Source organism: Urocitellus parryii, chromosome 15, assembly GCF_045843805.1.
Source record: "Urocitellus parryii isolate mUroPar1 chromosome 15, mUroPar1.hap1, whole genome shotgun sequence".
In the NCBI taxonomy this organism is placed as follows: domain Eukaryota; kingdom Metazoa; phylum Chordata; class Mammalia; order Rodentia; family Sciuridae; genus Urocitellus; species Urocitellus parryii.
Window position 1 is genome coordinate 5,420,138 of NC_135545.1, and position 19,764 is coordinate 5,439,901.

The 19,764-nt window shown below is 58.5% G+C and overlaps 1 protein-coding gene and 1 pseudogene across 1 annotated transcript; both read left to right on the forward strand.

The window, feature by feature from the left end:
• The first annotated feature begins 4,030 nt into the window (after positions 1 to 4,030).
• Positions 4,031 to 7,765, forward strand: LOC144250493 (myeloid cell surface antigen CD33-like; annotated as a pseudogene).
• A 4,791-nt stretch (positions 7,766 to 12,556) lies between these two features.
• Positions 12,557 to 17,816, forward strand: LOC144250494 (myeloid cell surface antigen CD33-like). Its single transcript, XM_077793328.1, has 5 exons — positions 12,557 to 12,703; positions 13,597 to 14,071; positions 14,257 to 14,535; positions 17,332 to 17,453; positions 17,757 to 17,816. The coding sequence occupies exons 1-5, from the start codon at positions 12,557 to 12,559 to the stop codon at positions 17,814 to 17,816; spliced, it is 1,083 nt and encodes a 360-aa protein (XP_077649454.1).
• The last annotated feature ends 1,948 nt before the right edge of the window (positions 17,817 to 19,764 follow it).

A 19,764-nucleotide genomic window follows, 5' to 3' on the forward strand; every position in this document is an offset into this window, starting at 1 on the left:
CCAGGCAGCAGGAAGCACTGGGTGGAAAAAGAGGATGGGTCCTGGGAGGCAGAGCTGAGCCCTGTAGCCTGGTGGGCAGCAGAGGGGCCCTCACCACAGTACCCACCTGCGCTGGGTGCACAGGGGGCTCCCTACAGAAGGAAAGCTGCCTGACCTTCCTGTGGACCCAGGTCCTCGTCTTAGAGTGGACACCTCGGCCACTACCTTTATAAACCCGAGATCTGAAACCAGGCAGAATAAAGTCAACGACCAGAGGAACAAGAACCAACAGCGGCGAGGAAAACCGAGGGGGAGACGGGCCTTCTTCCTGGACACCTGGAGTCCAGTCCACCAGAGCCACGTTTACCCACAGGTGTCCCAGGCAAGAGATTTGGTGCATTTTTTTTTTTTCATTTAAAAAAGCATAAGGTCATATTGGACGGCTGACAACTGGGACTTTTGTGAGAACATTGATTCCACGGTGGTGGTTCCTGGACCTGGCGCACACATTGTGGGAGAGGCTGTGACAGCAGATGTGCAGTCCAGGAGATGAAGATCCAGAAACAGCAAATGTCCAAGGGCAGCTGAAGGTCCTAGCATGCCTGTCCTGACAGGTGACAGTGACATGTCCACACCAAACCTGTCCCCATCTGACCAGTGGTGTCCTGGAGACCTCCAGTGGGCTCTGCCCAGGAGATGGGGGTCTGGTTGTGCCCCTGTGCTCTGTTTTACCTGCTGGAAGCTGTTTTTCTATGGGCGCCACGTTTTCGATGATTACTAAGAAGAAACTCCTCAAACCTACCAAGGCTTGGCTGACTCGTGCTCTGTGAGCCTGCAAGTCTCCATGACTCACCACAATCGCTCTCTACTTCCCTTTTGAGCTTCAACTTCCTGGGAGCCATGAAATAACCTCAGCACAGGCAGGAAGAAAGGAGACGGTGTTGGTTTTATTTGGCACACTCCACAGAAGCGAATCCAGACTGCATTTGTGCTGGCTGTCGTGGCGCACACTTGTAATCTCAGGGCTCGGGAGGCTGAGACAGGAGGATCGCAAGTTCAAAGCCAGCCTCAGCAAAAGTGAGGTGCTAAGCATCTCTGTGAGACCCTGTTTCTCAATAAAACACAAAACAGAACTGGGGATGTGGCTCCGTGGCCGAGTGCTCCAGAGTTCAACCCCAGGTATTGTTGTTCGTTGCCATCAGGAATTGAGTTTTCAACTGTAGCCCGACTCTCCTCTCTTCTCCAAGGAGTATTTCACAACAAATCTTACTCCTTGTTCCCAGCAACTTGACACTTTTTCTGAGAACTGTCTCTGAACAAAATTGAAATGCGAATCTTTGGATGACTGTTTATGCCTAAAAGAAATTAACTGTGTGTCTTCATGCCTTGGAGGGGTCAGGGTTGTGGAACTGGGTTCCCTTCCTTGGATCTTGTCACTGGGCTTAGCATATGTGTGACCAATGCGTGTGTCCCAGTGTGTGATGTGCTTTTCATTCTAAATACTAGGTCAGTTTTCCTTGAACACAGGTTTCCATTCCTCCTGGAAGATGTCTCCAAAATTAAACCCAGAGGAGAATTTTAAAGTCACAATGAAAAATATCGTCAGAATGGAATGCAAATTTTTTTGTGATTAGACATTGTTATTAAATACAAATAGGTGATCAATATAACAGTCACATTTAGTGTGCTAGGGTCACATCTCTATGATGAGAGTGAGTCTGTTTCTAACAGGTGGTGGAATTGAGAATTGCTATTTATTCTCTGACCACTGATAAACTTGACTGTTGCTGAAAAGCCTTTAAATGAGCTTCTCTCAGAGACCTGGCCCATACTCCAAATGAGTCCTTTAATTTAATTTTTTACCTGCTAAGATCCCAGATGCACGCTTGACTTCCATTTTTGAGAGAATATAGTGAACAGCTCAATTCTTCTGCAAATGCTTGGCCCCAGTCTGAACAGGAGGAAAGCACCAGGAAGCTCCACTAGAGGGCGCCCTACAAATCACCTGCCCCTGCAGCTCAGAACCCCCCAGGCCAGCCCAGCCCAGGGAAGCCAGGACACAAGGCTGAAGGCCATGTGGTGTCCTGGGGGGCCAGGGAGGAGGGCAGTGGGCAGCACAAATCAGCTATGGACTTGACTCATGGGTAAAGGACCAGTAATGATGTCTTCACTGTAGCCCATGTTCCATGCCAAAGTGAGATGTCCATCACAAGGGAAGGGGCAGGGCGAGGGGAAGGTCTGGGCCTTCCAGTGTTCTGAGAGCCAAACCAGCTCTGAAAACGAGTCTCCTCTGTTTTAATTTACATCAGATGTATTTTAAACTGCTACCTAAATCGTAAATCTGTAGACACTGATGGGAACCACGTGCTGTTCAGCACCTGCAAAGGCTGCATCGTGTTGGAGACGGCCAAACTCAGCTCCTGGGACACTCAGCAGAGACCCCGTGTGGGAGGAGGGGCAGGGCACGTCCAGACACTGTTAGGCCCTCACCTGGGCAGCCCTTGGCTCAGGCAGGTGACTATGACATCAACCCACAGAGAGGACCTTCCTGGGCCGCCCTGTCCACCATCACACCCAGCTCGGGGCAGAGGTTTGCGCTGAGGATGGAGGAGGCAGGACCCTTGTCCGCCCTGGCAGTGGGCAGAGCCGTGCACAGTGGGGTCTGTCTGGCGAGGGCCCTCTTGGTCCACGTGGTCCCTGCTCACAGTGGCCTCCCGTGGTGGGAGGGCCAAGGTGCTTCTCTACTCCAAGGACAGGGACCCACTCAGGAGGGCCCACTCTCAGGCCCTGATGGCCCCCCGAGGCCCCCCCCTGAACTCCGTCACCTCAGGGTTAGGACTTCAGCACAGGAACAGGTGGGGGACGGGGACACTCCTCTCAGAGCATCAAGCAGCTGTCAGCAGCCGCAGGTGTGGGCTCCATCGGGGACAGCGTGACCAGGTGGGGCAGACCAGGGTGCTGGGAGGTGAGAGATGGAAAAGACCTGCAGGTGGCTGAGCACCACCTTGGTGAGAAGGGCAGGTGAGCAGGGAGAGGGCGGGCGCTGAGGAGGGCCCGCCCAGCTCTGCCCCTGGCCAGGTCACCCCCCTGGCAGGGCCCTGTCTCTGGGAAGATCCCTCCAGTCCCCGGAGAGGACAATCCTCGTCCCGTCTCACATGAGGCCTAGACCCACAGCTAAGTGCTCGTTGGCAACTTGTCTGAGTCCCGCCCTGGGGAGGCCCTCGAGGGCGTGGACGGAGCTGGCTGCTGGGCTCTGAGGCCAGAGAGCAGAAGCCACTGTGTTCACTGGGAGTGAGGGAGGATGGCTGCCTCCACCCATCACCAGGACGCTGCCCACCTTCTGTGCTCCGGTGCCCACACCTGGCTGCACAGGCTGCCTCTAGGGCTCCTCACCTGGTGCTCTTGACCCTGCTGACCTGATGCTGGGGACTGCTCTCTGCAGGGTCAGATGTAGCCGCATCTCGGCCTCCACCCACTAGGGGGCAGCAGCTCCGCCATGTCCCAGTCAAATATTATGAAGTGCCTGCCCAGGGGGCCAGGGGTCCTGGGGTGGAATTGAGCAAGGCTGAGAGACAGCCTGGACCACCCTGTGACTTCCTCATGCCAGCCCAGGGAGGGACCACTTCCTGGTGCGAAATAAGGGGCCCAGCAGCACCCCAGCCTGGGCAGGAGCACTCCTAGACGTGGTGTTCCATCTCTTGGGCCTCAGAGGTCCCTGTCTGACCCCAGACAGGATGTGCATGGCTGATCCTAAAGGAACGGTGGGCGGTGCACACATTTCCCGCCCAGGCCCCTGGAATCCAGGAAGCACAGAGGAAGGGGCAGACGGGGTCCTGATCCCCCTCTGAGTGGGTCTCTGGGCCCTGGAGGTGGGGTTTCCGTCCATTCTGTGCAGAAGGGCAAGTTCCCCTGGAGGGTGGGCCTGAGGGTCCTCTTCTATCATTGCCCAGGCCTCGGCCCCTCCCCAGCTTCCGTGGGTCCTGCAGCTTCCCCTCCGCAGGCTCTTGCTGCTCTGCTCAGTCCCAGGAGCCCAGGACCCTCTGCCTCCCAGATGCTTCGGTTGGGGCTGCTGCAGTCCCTGCTGTGGGCAGTGGAGGGGGCCTGTTCAGAGGGACCAGGGAGGGGGCACAATGATGGCCCTCAGCTTCCCCCGTGGTGCCTGGCTCAGGATCCAGGATTTGGTGTGGATGTGCCCAAGTCCGTGATGGTGCAGGAGGGTCTGTGTGTCCTGGTGCCCTGCAGCTTCTCCTGTCCCGGCTCAGGGAGTGGCCCTGTCTCTGGCTACTGGTTCTGAGCAGGTGCCAATACAGACCACGACTCTCCAGTGGCCACCAACAACCCTTATTGGACAGGGCCGGAGGAGACCCAGGGTCAGTTCCACCTCCTCGCGGACCCAGGAACCAACAACTGCTCCCTGAGCATCAGAGACACACAGAGTAGTGACAGTGGCTTATACTTCTTTCAGATGGAGAAAGGAAGATTGAAGTGGAGTTATTGTGCAAACCAAGTCTCAGTGCATGTGACAGTAGGGCTCCAGCTCTGGGCCACCCTCAGGGAGGTCACAGGACAGTGACACCCTGTCCTGGGGGAGTTGAAGCTCAAGCATTAGGGGATCAGGGAGCAGCTGGGTCAGAGCCTGAGCTTCTCTCAGGGCCCCACCTCCCACCCTCCCTCCTGACCCTGCCTGTCCCCCTCTGCTCACCAGCCCTGACCCACACCCCTGACATCCTCATCCCTGGGACCCTGGAGTCTTGCCATCCCAGCAACCTGACCTGCTCTGTGCCCTGGGCCTGTGAGCAGGGGACGCCTCCCACCTTCTCCTGGAATTCAGCTGCCCTCACTTCCCTGGGCCCTGGGACCAACCACTCCTCAGTGCTCACCCTCACCCCGTGGCCCCAGGACCATGGCACCAACCTCACCTGTCAGGTGAAGTTCCCTGCAGCTGGAGTGACCACAGAGAGAACCATCCAGCTCAATGTCACCTGTGAGTGATGGGCCAGGACACCTGAATTCCTGGGTGTTTGAGGGGCAGGGAAGGAGGCTTGGGTCCCAGGGCTAAGGACAATTTTTGTTCATGTCCTGGGGACCTAGTTGAGTCAGGGACCTTGGAGGGCACAGGCCTGTCCCTCTGTATGTCTGTGGTCATGGGGTGGGTGTAGGGAGTGCTGCCTCATCTTCAATCCAACTAAAAGGGGAAACAAACCACCTTCCTGTCCACGGTGCTGCAGAGAACCCTGCAGTCAGTGTCTCCCCCAGTGGTGGCCCAGGAAGGGGGGCCCTCCCTGGGGCTGGGGGAGGAACAGGGCATCCTCAGTTCAGGGCAGAACTGGGTCCTCCTCATGCTGGACTAACGTGGTGACTGAGCCCCTTGTCAGCCCCACCACTGCCTTGAGCTCCTATCCCCACCCTCCCAGGATCCCTGGACTCCAGCACCTGCCCCTCACCCCCACAGGGACAGGGTGACACTCTCATAGCAGAACTGGGCTCCCAGGCCCCCTCCCAGCCTCCTCCTGGACCCGCCTCCAGCCTCCTCTTCTTATTCCCCAACAGCTTTGCTCTAAGTATTTGTGGGAGGAGGCACAGTCCAGGACACACACAGAACACACACAGAAGTCTGTCCCCAGAGCCTAGGTCCCTCCCAGAAGTGACTACTGTCCATGAAATCTGAGCTGAGCCTTGGATTGTCCACCTGAGGACTGAGGGTCACTGCATGTCAGTAGCACTCAGGGTTCATGTTCCTGGTGGTATCCCACTGCAAGAAGGGACCCTGTTCTGTGGGCAGCTTCCAACAACTGGCCGTCCTGGCTCTGAGTCCACTCAGCAAACAGGAGTGGGCAGTGGATGGTCCTGAGCCTCCGTCCACAGCTGGGGGTACACTCAGTGAGCTCAGCTCCTGAACCAGAGGCACCTGGGTCCCAAGCTCTTCTCATTCTGGGGCATGACCAGGTGCTTCTCCCCCCAGAGTGGAGACAGTAACTCCCACCAGCGAGGGGCCAGTGAGGGTGTCCACCAAGCCAGGGGGGAGGACCTCCTGTCTGGTTGTGCTTCTGATGCTGGGGTTGAACCCAGGGCTCGGGACCTGCTCACCACTGAGCGACACCCTCTACTCCTGGAAGAACCCTTGGATCTCTGCCCATGTCAGGTCAATTTCAAATCTCCCTGTGGTTTATAAATTTACATCCACACGTTTTTATTGAGATAAAACCCACCACAATCCACTTTACACAAGACGTGGCATCTTGTGCCTGTGCAGTGGTGTGACCCACAACCTCTATTTAGTCCCAGAACACGTTCATCACCCCAGAAGGAAGCCCTGCACCCAGGAAGCAGGTCTCCTCCTCTGGCCAACACCAACCTGATCTAGTCTCTGTGGATTTGCTCTCTGGACGTTGCATAGAAGTGGAATCACACAAGAGTGGCTTCTGTTCTGGCCTCGCTCACCAGACAGTGATGTAAGGTTCTTCCCTGTAACACAGAGGAGCACTGCACTGCTTCCCAAGTGTCCAGTGTCTATTGTGGGCAAGACCACCTTTGCTCATCCATTCACCAGTTGATGGACAGGAGGGATGTCCCCCCTTTGGCCATTATGAACATTTGCTGGGAGGGCTGGTGTTTGCTTTGAGTAAGGGTTTCCTGTTCCTGGGGTATAACCTGCAGGTGGAGTTACCAAGGCTCTTGTCACTGTCCCTGTGTCAGGATGCACGCCCCTCCCCCAGAGTCAGACACCCTGAATTCCCACCAGCATTGTCCACGCGTCCTGAATTCTCCACACTCTCACCAACACTGGGGCTTTCCTCTGCAAACTGTGCTCTGCTGTGGGTGTGAAGGGGACACGCACTGCAGCTTTGACTGTCATGAAGGTCCCCGTGGAGGGTGATGGGAACATTTTCCTGTACGTGTGGTCATTTGTGGGTCCCTTCAGAGGGGTGTTTTCAAATCCCGGGATCCTGCTTTAGCCTGGGTGTGTGGGTCCTCGGTCACTGGAGCCCTAGGAGGGTTTTCCACACACTGGACAGTGACCTGTCCTCCCCCAACCCTGTGACTGGCCACTCTGTGCTCCAGTTCTGTGGGCTGTCTGTTCATTTTCTTGATGGTGAAATCGATTAACGAAAGACTTCGTTGTGACAACGAGGAAGTTATGTCCTGTCTGTCCAGCTGCTGTTCAGCAGGGCCTGGGGGGCAACCTGCGCTGATGGCCCCACACTAGGGATGGAGGAGGCCTGAGGAGCCATGTCCATGGCCTCAGGTGGGAGGAGGGACCTGGGTTGTGGATTAGCAGGTGACTCTGGCCTCGTCCACTTTTCTGCAGGGAGGTCAGAGCCCATGGCCCAGGTGGTCCTGGTGACCATTGGGGAGGTGGCTGTCAAGATCCTGCTCCTCGGCCTCTGCCTCATCTTGCTCAGGTCAGTGCTGCCCAGGGGTGGAGAGGAGGTGTGGGCAGGGCAGGCACCTGGCACTGAATCCCAGAGTCCCAGATTGGGGGACCCAAGGCGTCAAGAACGAGTGCTGAGGACTCTGCCTGGGCCATGGGCCATCGCTGTCTGTCCCCAGTTCTGGCCCAACATGGGGGGAGCAGGTCTCATCAAGGAGGGCTTCAGGCCAGGCCTCCTCGGCTTTCCTTAGTCACCTCCAGTCCCCTGACAGGGCACAGGGCAGGGAGCACTGCCCACTGCACCAAGCTGCCCCCCTGAAGGCCCTGGTCTCTTCCCTCAGAGTGAGGTCCCCCAGGAAGAGGGCAGCTAGGCCAGCAATGGGCGAGGAGCTTGCAAACGCTGTCACCAGTTAGTCCCAGGTCAGTGACGCAGCGTCTCAGCATCCCACGTGCCCAGGGACCCCTCCCCTCTGATGTCCACAGGTTGGCCAGCTCCACAGATGAGCTGTCCCTCCTGTCCTGAAGCCCACCTTCCAGCTGGGTCCCCTGTGACCTGGCTCAGCCCCCGTCTCTACAGCAGAGCCAGGGGGGTCCCCACCTCGGCCTTGCTGAACTCCCTGGTCCCCTCAGCACCTGGCCTCCCTCATGTCTATTCCCCCTGACCCTGGTCACTTGTGGTCCTCGTCTGCCCTGCTCACTGTGTCCGACTCAGCTCTAGAGTGTGCCCACTTCCTCCACGGCTTGACCAGCTGCGTGTCCCCTCCATGGACGGTGACAGGGGAACAGGGGACCCTGGAGGAGAGGGCCTCCCAGGGCCGTGCTGGGGACTCTCCCCAGAGCCGTCCTCCCTCCTCTGCAGACCCCCACACCCTCAGGGCCAGGCTGCTGGGGTCCGAGACTTGGCAGGCGCAGACCCTGCTCCCGACACACAGCTCCGCCCCCTCCTGCCTCTGCATGTCTTGGTCCTCCTTCAGGTCCAGGCGTGTGTGTGTGTGTGTGTGTGTGTGTGTGTGTGTGTGTGTGTGCTTCCTGCAGGTGTTGGGGGTGGCGTCCACCCGTGATTAGGGCTGTGACGTCACTGATGTGGAGGTCCTCCCTGTCCCAGGGTCTCCTTGCAGAGGTGGCAGGAATGGAAACCATCATAAACAGTGGGCGAGGACACATGGCACTGACGGGGGTCTGTCGGAGGTGGTGCAGGGGGCAGCTGGTGGAGGGGGACAGGCTCTGGGGCCATGGCTGTGGGTGGTGTTAGGGCAAGGCCGGCGGGGGGCGGGGAGACAGGCTGGGGCTCCCTGAGGAAGGGACCTGGGACAAGGGTACAGGGAGCAGGGTGACATGGCTCAGACCAGAGGCCACCGCTGTGCTCTGTGGACTGACTGGGCGCAGAGTGGGGCGAGAGCAGAGGTGGGAGGATGCGGACTGGCCCTGTAGCCTGAGCCAGGACCCAGGGCCTGAGAGGACAGCAGGACCTGGGAGGACAGCAGGCCCTAGGTGCACCTGGCACCTGGACCCTGTGCTTCCCAGGTTGTTGGCCAGAGTGGGTCCTGGGTGCCCAGAGAAGGGGCCACACAGCCTCCTGAGGAGCTGGGGAGGCGGGACCAGGCAGGGTGTGGGGAGGATGCGCTGGGAAGAGCTGGAAGGTCAGAGTGTCCAGGGATGTGGTCAGTGTGGGGAGAAGGCACGGGTGGTGGCAGTCTGCTTCCCTGAGCAACCAATGGACACAGAGGGGCAGGGCTGTGGGAGGAGGGGGGTTCTGAGAGGCTCCTGGCCCCACAAGGGATCCTGGGAAGGGAGCTGACTGCACCCTGGGGACAGAGGAGAGAGTCCAGCCTTTGGATGTCACACTGTGTCACTGGGAAACAGTGAGTCATCTGGGAAGGTGGAGAGGAAGCCCAGTTGTCATTAGAGACCTTCACTGCTGTCCCCAACCAGCGCCTGCAGCTGAACTAAGGTCACCATGTGAATCTGCAGGGACAAAAAATAAAACACAGACACAACTGACCTTCACACAGGCTTCAGGACAGTGCAGGGTGGGGGGAAGAGAGAGAGGGAGGGGGAGGGAGAGGGAGGGAGAGAGAGCAAGGGAGAGAGAGGGAGGGAGGGAGAGAGAGGGATGGAGAGAGAGGAATAGAGAGAGGGAGGGAGGGAGGGAGAGGAATGGAGGGAGAGAGGGAGGGAGGGAGAAAGGGATGGAGAGAGGAACAAAGAGAGGGAGAGAGAGGGAGAAAGACAGAGGGAGGGAGGGAGGGAGGGAAAGAGGGAGGGAGGGAGAGAGAGAGAACTTCAGAAGTCAGTTTTTACTGGGGGACACTGTGCTTAGAAAGTGCTGTCCATAAAGGCAGAAGGGGCAGGACTACAAGGGAACAGGTGAGTGGATCTCAGCCCCAGGGTTAAGGCCACACAGAAGACCCCCTTGCTCTCCTAGCGGGACCCTGCCCAGGCCACAGTGAATGCCCTGGTTGGTCAGAGCCTGGTGAGTCAGGACTGGAAGGCCTGGCCACTCAGAGCGGCTCCCACACTCCAGAGCCACAGCTTTGTCTGTTGGTCTGACCATTTATGTGGATGCCTTCGACACGGTCAAGAGACACTTCCAGGTCAGTGTGGTCCAACCAAGAGATAAAATGTCCCGTATTTATGCACAACGTGGCTCTTGTGAATATTCACCGCTGTGCTCTGTTGTTACCATCACTAATGTCACTCTCTTATAGGCAGATAGAGGTGGCATCTGTTCACTGTGTGCAGCACTGAGCTGTGACACTCCCTACAGCGTGGAGGGCTGAGCACAGGGACTCCCAGGTGAGCGCCCTCAACCCCACCAGCCCCTCTGCGCTCCACCTGGCACACCCTGTGCTGTGGGAAGATGCTCTGTGCCCGGCAGTGTCTGCCCTGTTGCTCTGTCCTGGGAGATGGGAAGGAGCTCTCTTGGCTGTGCTGAAATACGCTGCTCGTCATACTGTGTGTGTGTGTGTGTGTGTGTGTGTGTGTGTGTGCATCACCTCTTCATATACAAATGCCTGCTGGTGGACACACAGGCTGGCTCCCTGCCTTGGCTCTTGTGGACAGTGCAGCAATGGACGTGGGCTGCAGGCGTCTCTCTGACAAGCTCATTTCTTGCTGTGGCCATTGACCCCCACAGTGGGCCTGCTGGATCCTGGGCAGGTCCTTCTCTCAGGGTTGGGGCTGTGCCCTTCCACAGGGCGGCTCTGCTGACGGACACCCCACAGACACTGGGCACGGGCTCCTTCCTCCGTGTCTTGCTGACACTCGTCTTTTCTCTTTTTAACACTGGCTGTCCTAGCAGGGGTGTGGGGACTGGCATTTTTGTTGTGACTTGCATTTTCCTGATGATTAGTGACGTGGTGTATTTTAAAATATGCCTCCTATTCACGTAAATCTTCTTTAATGAAATATCTATCCAGGGCTTGGTCCATTTTTAATAGGTTGTTTCTTGCTGTGAATTGTGTTTCTTGTGTATTTTGGATCCCTGATTCAATTGTGCCTAACTGAAAACATGTGACCCTCGCCCTTCTCTCCACATGGCCTTTCTGGTCACTTCTTGGAATCCATCTGGATTCTTTAGTTTGTCACATCTTCTTTGATGTTACCCAAGAAATGTTACAACTGCCAAAGCCAGGGTCAAGGTGCTGTCCCTGTGTGTCCCCCAGGAGTGTTAACAGCTCCAGGTCTGTCCTTCAAGGCAGAAAAAAAGTTACATGTGAGAGGAAATCCCTGGGAATAGGGTGTGTCCTGTGTCCAGAGCATCTCAAGTGAGGACCATCTGGCCTGGGCTGTAGCTCAGTGGTGGAGTCCTTGCCCAAAACCTGTGGGGCACTGGGTTCAATCCTCAAGAAAGGACCCTCCAAACTAGGCCATCTGCAAATGACAAAGGAACAAAAATGGTCCCCACCTGATTGGCAAATGGTCACTCTATAAGGAATACACACATGGCTGTAGTTAAACACTTGGAGACATTTCTCCAATGTACACAAATGGTGCCTAGCATGAGGATGTGCACACAGCAGCATAAGGAATCATCTGAGAAGTGCAGCCCCAAACCTCCACGTCACCCTTCACACTGCACCTGTTAAATACGTGCCCCTCACACCCACCATGAGGGTCCTATTTTAAAATGGGCAAAGCCAGGGAGGAGGAGGACGTGGGGCTGGAGGCCTGTGCTCTGTGCTGAGAAGGAGAAAGGGGCAGCCGCTGTGGAGGGCAGCGCCGTGGTTCCTCAAAAGACCAGGAACAGCTGATCCGGTCACCAGAGGTTCCACTGTGACCACCCCCAGGGAACCCACACAGACCTGGGAGGCAGTGTCACCCCAGGGTCACTGTGGCAGCATTCACTGTAGCTAAGGGGAAGCGGCCACCTATCCCTCAGCAGCTGCTGGACCCACCCAGCCTGCCCTGACCTGCAGGGGAGGAGGACCCAGCAGGAGCCTCAGCAGGGTGTCCCCTGAGCACAGGAGGCCAGGCACAGGGACAGCACCATCTCCACTGAGGGGCCTGGAGCAGGAGAGTTCACAGGGGAGTGGGGTCTCCATGGCGGGGCCCAGGAAGAGGCCTCCACTGGGCACAGAGAATCCAGGGCCAGTCAGTGAGGAGACGCTGCTCAGCAGCCTTGGCCTGTGGCGGGGGCTGGAGACTGCAGCCAGGGGTGGGGCGCGGCCTGCTCCAGGGGAGTACAGCGACCAGAGGGGGAGGACCGTGGACTGCAGTGGACCAAGTCCTGCTGTGCGTCCCCAGGAACAGGGCCTGAACCCCACCTTCTCCTGCTCCAACAGAGCCCCAATGAGAGGACAGTGAATCAGTAGAAGAGCCCAGTGGGTGGGGGAGGGGACAGGTGGAGGACAGAGGGGGACACAGCACTGGGACTGAGTGCAGCCAGTCACATTCCCTGCCCAGATGACAGTGTCCCAGTGACCCAGTGACCCCTCCCCTCAGGGAGTTGGGAGATGTCACCTAAATGGGAACCTACACTCTTGCCAGGGATCAGCCAACCTCTCCCAAATCTTTACCAAGTGACATGGGGACTCTCCTCCACACAAATTGTCCTTGTGTTTCTATATTTAGAGCAGCTTTCTGTCACTGTCACCAGGCCTGACAGCAACCCCACTGTCACCTGGTGAGTGTGTGAGAGGTGTCCACAGAAGCCACGTGGGTGGTCGTCATGAAAGGAGCTCCTGGGGACACAGCCAACCCGCGATGACCCTGGAACATGAGGAGCCAGGAGAGTGGAGCAGACCTGAGCCCCTGCTGGGGGCGGGGAACCCGCGAGCTGAGCGCTGCATCTTGTCCTGGGAGCCACTGGGGCTGTCTGCAAACCTGACGTCCCTCAAGGGCCACTTCACAGTGAGAGGCACACTAATGTAGAAGTGCCAATGTGTGTGACAGGGACGTCCCAAATGGCCCCAGTGCTCGCCCAGCAGGCATCACTCCTGGGAGAGAAGCCCCTCAGCTCTGGTTGAGGACACTGGCCCCTCTCTGTGCCTCCTGAGGACACCACGTGGCCCCTGTTCTAGAGGGTCACTGACCTGGTGTGTGCCCTGGACACTGGGACAGCTCTGTGCCCTATTGGACCCCCCCCCTCATGCTACCAAGGCAGGTGGCCGACTCCCCAGCACCTGGGGCTCTGGGGCAGACAGCTGAGGCCTGAGCTCCTGCGTGGGGCGCCCCAGGTGGAGACCAGGTGGCAGCCTCTTGTGGCCTCACCAGCAGTGCAGGGAGCACCTGGGGTTTGCACAGAGTGTCTGGCTGGCTGTGTCCCTCTGCCTTTCTTGTACTCAGACGTGGCCCTACAGAGTCCCTCCTGCAGGACTGACCACTCCACAGAATGAGATGAGTGTGGCCCCAGGTCCAGGCAGGAGTTGGCCAGCTCCTGGTGTGACCAGTACACACAGAAAAGCCCTCAGGGTGGGAGGACTCAGAACCCCACCAGTGTCACAGACTCCCAGTGTCCCCAGGGTCCTGGTCCCGACTGAGTGTTCCAGGGAAGCACCCAAGACGGGGCAGGGCCTGGTCTCCTCTCTCCTCTGCCCCTCTCTGGCAGGCCTCTGGGTCTCTGGCTGTGGGTGTCCCTCCTCAGCACAGAGCAGATGGACTGCAGTGGTGAGCGGGTCTGAGGTTCCTCTTCTGAGAACCGCCCAGGCTCGGCCCCTCCCCAGCTTCCGTGGGTCCTGCAGCTTCCCCTCAGCAGGCTCTCGCTGCTCTGCTCAGTCCCAGGAGCCAGGACCCTCTGCCTCCAGATGCTGCGGCTGCTGCTGCTGCTGTCCCTGCTGTGGGCAGTGGAGGGGGCCTGTGCAGAGGGGCTGAGGACCTTGAACTGTGATGACCCTGGGCTTCCCCAGGGGCCCTCCCCTCAGGATCCAGAACACAGCGTGGATGTGCCCGAGTCCGTGATGGTGCAGGAGGGTCTGTGTGTCCTGGTGCCCTGCAACTTCTCCTACCGCAGCTCAGAGACTGGCAAAGTCTCAGTCTACTGGTTCCATGCAGGGGACAATACACACCACGGCTGTCCTGTGGCCACAAACAACTCTACTCGGAGAGTGCAGGAGGAGACCCAGGGCAGATTCCACCTCCTCGGGGACCCAGGAACCAACAACTGCTCCCTGAGCATCAGAGATGCCAAGCGCAGTGACAGTGGCTGCTACTTATTTCGGGTTGAGAAAGGAAGGTTTAGGTGGAATTATTATAACAAAAAGGTCTTTGTGCATGTGACAGGTAAGACTCCAGCTCCAGGGCGGCCTCAGGGAGGTCACAGGACATGGCTGGGTGGGACCCTGCCCTGGGGGAGTTGGGGTCAAGCATTAGGGGCTCAGGGAGCAGCTGGGTCAGAGCCTGAGCTTCTCTCAGGGCCCCACCTCCCACTCTCCCTCCTGACCCTGCCTGTCCCCTCTGCTCACCAGCCCTGACCCACACCCCTGACATCCTCATCCCTGGGACCCTGGAGTCTGGCCGTCCCAGCAACCTGACCTGCTCTGTGCCCTGGGCCTGTGAGCAGGGGACGCCCCCCACCTTCTCTTGGGAAGGGCCCTCTGTGTCCTCCCTGGGCCCCAACATCATCCACTCCTCGGTGCTCACCCTCACCCCGCGGCCCCAGGACCATGGCACCAACCTCACCTGCCAGGTGAAGTTCCCTGCAGCTGGTGTGACCACAGAGAGAACCATCCAGCTCAATGTCACCTGTGAGTGATGGGCCAGGACACCTGGGTCCTCGGGGCTGAGAGGGACAAGGAGGGAGGCTTGGGTCCCAGGGCTAGGAAAACTTTGTCCATGTCCTGGGGGCTTGGTTGAGTCAGGGACCCTGGAGGGGAGAGGCCCTGTCCCTCTGTGTGTCTGTGGTCATGGGGTGGGTGTGGGGAGTGCTGTCTTATCGGCTGATGCCAGTGCAGATGATTAACTGTTCGTTCACTCAGGGAAATTCTCAGGGAGTTAGAAATAAAACACAGACACACAAATTACCTTTAAACCAAGCTCCAGGATGCCTCCTCTTGCTCTCTGCCTCAAGCTCCCCATCCGGGGAGTGAGGATCTCCAGGAGAGGCTAGCGAGAGAGGGCAAGCATGCTTTGGAGTGGGCTTTTATTGGGGAACTCTAAATTCTGGGGGAAATCCTGTCCAATGAAGGTCAAGGGGGGCAGAGTTGCAAGGTCAGGTGTAGTGATGGGTCCCTGGGTTGTGGAGACACAGGCCTCTACTCAAGACACTGTCCTCCAGTCCTGGAACCCAGGAAGGGCGGGGCACTCTAGTGGCATTTCTGCTACCCCATGCCTCAATCCCCCAGCCAGGGAGTGACTCAGTCACATGCCAGGTTGGTCTCCCACACTGTCTTATCTTCAATCCAACTAAAAGGGAAAACACACCATCTCCCTGTCCAGATGCTGCAGAGAACCCTGCAGTCAGTGTCTCCCAAGGGCTGGCCCAGGCACGGAGGGGCCTCCCCGGGGCTGGGGTGGAGGCCTGTTCAGCTCAGGGCAGGGCTGGGTCCCCCTCATGCTGGACTCACCTGGTAACAGAACCTCCTGTTGGAGACCTCAGGGACCCCTTCCCACTCTCAGCTCCACAGCTGCTTTGACCTTCTGTCCTTTCTCTCCCAGGATCCCTGGGACTCCAGCACCTGCCCCTCACCCCCACAGGGACAGGGTGACACTCTCACAGCAGAACTGGGCTCCCAGGCCCCCTCCCAGCCTCCTCCTGGACCTGCCTCCAGCCTCCTCTTCTTATTCCCCAACAGCTTTGCTCTAAGTGCTTGTGGGAGGAGGCACAGTCCAGGGCACACACAGAGCAGTCTGTCCCCAGAGACTAGGTCCCTCCCAGAAGTGGCCAGTGTCCATTCAGGCTGCAGCAAACATTGGAATGTCACCTGAGGACTGAGAGGTCACTGCATGTCAACCGCACTCAGGGTCCTCATTCCTGTGAGGATGGTCTCCCAATGCAAGTATGGACCCTGTTATGTGGGGTCTTCCACCAACTGGTCATCCTGGCTCTGAGTCCATTCAGCTCACAGGAGTGGGCAGTGGATGGTCCTGATCCTCCGTCCACAGCTGGGGGTGCACTCAGTGAGCTCAGCTCCTGAACCAGAGGCACCTGGGTCCCAGGCTCTTCTCAGACTGGGGCATGACCAGGTGCTTCTCCCCCCAGAGTGGAGACAGTAACTCCCACCAGCGAGGGGCCAGTGAGGGTGTCCACCAAGCCAGGGGGGAGGACCTCCTGTCTGGTTGTGCTTCTGGTGCTGGGGTTGAACCCAGGGCTCAGGACCTAGTCACCACTGAGCGACACCCTCTACTCCTGGAAGAACCCTTGGATCTCTGTCCATGTCAGGTCAATTTCAAATCTCCCTGTGGTTTATAAATTTACATCCACACATTTTTATTGAGATAAAACCCCCCACAATCCACTTTACACAAGACGTGGCATCTTGTGCCTGTGCAGTGATGTGACCCACAACCTCTGTGAAGTCCCAGAACTTTCATCACCCCAGAAGGAAGCCCTGCACCCAGGAAGCAGGTCTCCTCCTCTGGCCAACACCAACCTGATCTAGTCTCTGTGGATTTGCTCTCTGGACGTTGCATAGAAGTGGAATCACACAAGAGTGGCTTCTGGCCTCGCTCACCAGACAGTGACTTAAGGTTCCTCCCTGTAACACAGAGGAGCACTGCACTCCTTCCCAAGTGTCCAGTGTCTATTGTGGGCAAGACCACCTTTGCTCATCCATTCACCAGTTGATGGACAGGAGGGCTGTTCCCCCCCTTTGGCCATTATGAACATTTGCTGGGAGGGCTGGTGTTTGCTTTGAGTAAGGGTTCCTGTTCCTGGGGTATAACCTGCAGGTGGAGTTACCAAGGCTCTTGTCACTGTCCCTGTGTCAGGAGGCACAGCCCCTCCCCCAGCGTCAGACACCCTGAATTCCCACCAGCATTGTCCACGCGTCCTGAATTCTCCACACTCTCACCAACACTGGGGCTTTCCTCTGTGCAAACTGTGCTCTGTTGTGGGTGTGCAGGGGACACTCACTGCAGCTTTGACTGTCATGAAGGTCCCCGTGGAGGGTGAGGGGAACATTTTCCTGTACGTGGGGTCATTTGTGGGTCCCTTCAGAGGGGTGTTTTCAAATCCCAGGATCCTGCTTTAGCCTGGTGTGTGGGTCCTTGGTCACTGGAGCCCTAGGAGGGTTTTCCATACACTGGACAGTGACCTGTCCTCCCCCAACCCTGTGACTGGCCACTCTGTGCTCCAGTTCTGTGTGTTGTCTGTTCATTTTCTTGATGGTGAAATCGATTGACGAAAGACTTCGTTGTGACAATGAGGAAGTTATGTCCTGTCTGTCCAGCTGCTGTTCAGCAGGGCCTGGGGGGCAACCTGCGCTGATGGCCCCACACTAGGGATGGAGGAGGCCTGAGGAGCCATGTCCATGGCCTCAGGTGGGAGGAGGGACCTGGGTGTGGATTAGCAGGTGACTCTGGCCTCGTCCACTTCTCTGCAGGGAGGTCAGGGCCCATGGCCCAGGTGGTCCTGGTGGCCATTGGGGAGTTGACTGTCAAGATCCTGCTCCTCGGCCTCTGCCTCATCTTGCTCAGGTCAACGCTGCCCAGGGGTGGAGAGGAGGTGTGGGCAGGGCAGGCTCCTGGCACTGAATCCCAGAGTCCAGCAAAGGGGACTCAATGTGGTCAAGAGCACTGGTGCCTGGCAGGGGCTAGTGGGTGCTGAGGACTCTGCCTGGGCCATGGGCCATCGCTGTCTGTCCCCAGTTCTGGCCCAACATGGGGGAGCAGGTCTCATCAAGGAGGGCTTCAGGCCAGGCCTTATCTGTCTCCCTCGGTCACCTCCAGCCCCTGACAGGGCACAGGGCAGCGACCACTGCCCCTTGTACCAGGCTGTCCAGCTGAAGGTGCTGTTCTCTTCCCTCAGAGTGACATCACACAGGAAGAGGGCAGCGAGGCCTACAGTGGGCGTGGAGTGTGGAAATGATGCCACCAGTTAGTCCCAGGTCAGTGATGCAGCGGCTCAGCCTCCCACTTGCCCAGGGAACCCTCCCCATCATTTCCCACGTTGGCCACCTCCCCATGGCTGCAGGTGAGCTGCCTGTCTCCGTCCTGAAGCCCACCCCTCCTGCTGGGGCCCATCTGACCCTGGCTCAAGGCTCCTGTCCACAGCAGAGCCAGGTGGGCCCCACCTCAACCTTGCGACACCTCCCTGGAGCCCTAGTCACCACCTGGCCTTTCTTTCCTCCTAAGCCTGGCCTCCCTGATGTCTGTCCACTCTGACCCTGGTCTCCCTGCTCACCGGATCCACCTCACCTCCCACCATCTGTCCCCAGCACCAGTGTCCAGCATGTGCCCACTTCCTCCATGGCTTGACCAGCTGCGTGTCCCCTCCATGGACGGTGACAGGGGAACAGGGGACCCTGGAGGAGAGGGCCTCCCAGGGCCGTGCTGTGGACCCTCCCCCAGAGCCGTCCTCCCTCCTCTGCAGACCCCCACACCCTCAGGGCCAGGCTGCTGGGGTCCGAGACTTGGCAGGTGCAGACCCTGCTCCCGACACACAGCTCCGCCCCCTCCTGCCTCTGCATGTCTTGGTCCTCCTTCAGGTCCAGGTGTGTGTGTGTGTGTGTGTGTGTGTGTGTGTGTGTGTGTGAGGTTCCTGCAGGTGTTGGGGGGTGGTGTCCACCCGTGATTAGGGCTGTGACGTCACTGATGTGGAGGTCCTCCCTGTCCCAGGGTCTCCTTGCAGAGGTGGCAGGAATGGAAACCATCATAAACAGTGGGCGAGGACACATGGCACTGACGGTGTCTGTCGGAGGTGGTGCAGGGGGGCAGCTGGTGGCGGGCAGCAGGCTCTGAGGCCATGGCTGTGGGTGGTGTTTGGGCAAAGCCAGCTGGGGATGGGGAGACAGGCTGGGGTTCCTGAGGAAGGAACCTTGGACAGGGGTACAGGGAGCAGGGTGACATGGCTCAGACCAGAGGCCACCGCTGTGCTCTGTGGAGTAACTGGGCGCAGAGGGGGCGAGAGCAGAGGTGGGAGGATGCGGACTGGCCCTGCAGGCTGAGCCAGGACCCAGGGCCTGAGAGGACAGCAGGACCTGCGAGGACAGCGGCCCTAGGTGCACCTGGCATTAGCAGGACCCTGTGCTTCCGTGGTTGTTGGCCAGAGTGGGTCCTGGGTGCCCAGAGAAGGGAAGGGGCCACGCAGCCTCCTGAGGAGCTGGGGAGGCAGGACCAGGCAGGGTGTGGCGAGGATGTGCTGGGAAGAGCTGGAAGGTCAGAGTGTCCAGGGATGTGGTCAGTGTGGGGAGAAGGGCAGGGGTGGGGGCAGCACGCTTCCCTGAGCAACCAATGGACACAGAGGGGCAGGGCTGTGGGAGGAGGGGGGTTCTGAGAGGCTCCTGGCCCCACAGGGATCCTGGGAAGGGAGCTGGCTGCACCCTGGGGACAGAGGAGAGAGTCCAGCCTTTGGATGTCACACTGTGTCACTGGGGAACAGTGAGTCACCTGGGTGGGTGGAGAAGAAGCACAATTGTCATTAGTGACCTTCACTGCTGCCCCCAACCCTGAAGGTCGCCATGTGAATTTGCAGGGACCCAAAATAAAACACAGACAAAATTGACCTTCACACAGGCTTCAGGACAGTGGGGGGTGGGGGGGAGAGAGAGAGGGAGGGGGAGAGAGGGGGAGAGAGAGGGAGAGGGAGGGAGAAGGAGGGGGAGAGAGGTGGGAAGGGAGAGAGGGAGGGAGGGAGTGGGAGGGAGAGAAGGAGGGAGAGGGAGAGGGAGGGAGGGAGAGGGAGGGAGAGAGGGAGAGGGAGGGAGAGGGAGAGAGGGAAGGAGGGAGAGGAAGACATGGAGAGAGGGAAGGAGGGAGAGGAAGAGAGAGGGAGAGGGAGGGCGGGAGAGGGAGGGAAAGGGAGGGAAGGAGATGGA

Coding starts and splice junctions, on each gene's coding strand:
- LOC144250494 (XM_077793328.1), top strand. CDS start 12,557: ATGACCCTGGAACATGAGGAGCCAGGAGAGTGGAGCAGACCTGAGCCC. Junction 14,072..14,256: donor GGTCTTTGTGCATGTGACAG/GTAAGACTCCAG, acceptor TCTGCTCACCAG/CCCTGACCCACACCCCTGAC. Junction 14,536..17,331: donor CATCCAGCTCAATGTCACCT/GTGAGTGATGGG, acceptor ACTTCTCTGCAG/GGAGGTCAGGGCCCATGGCC.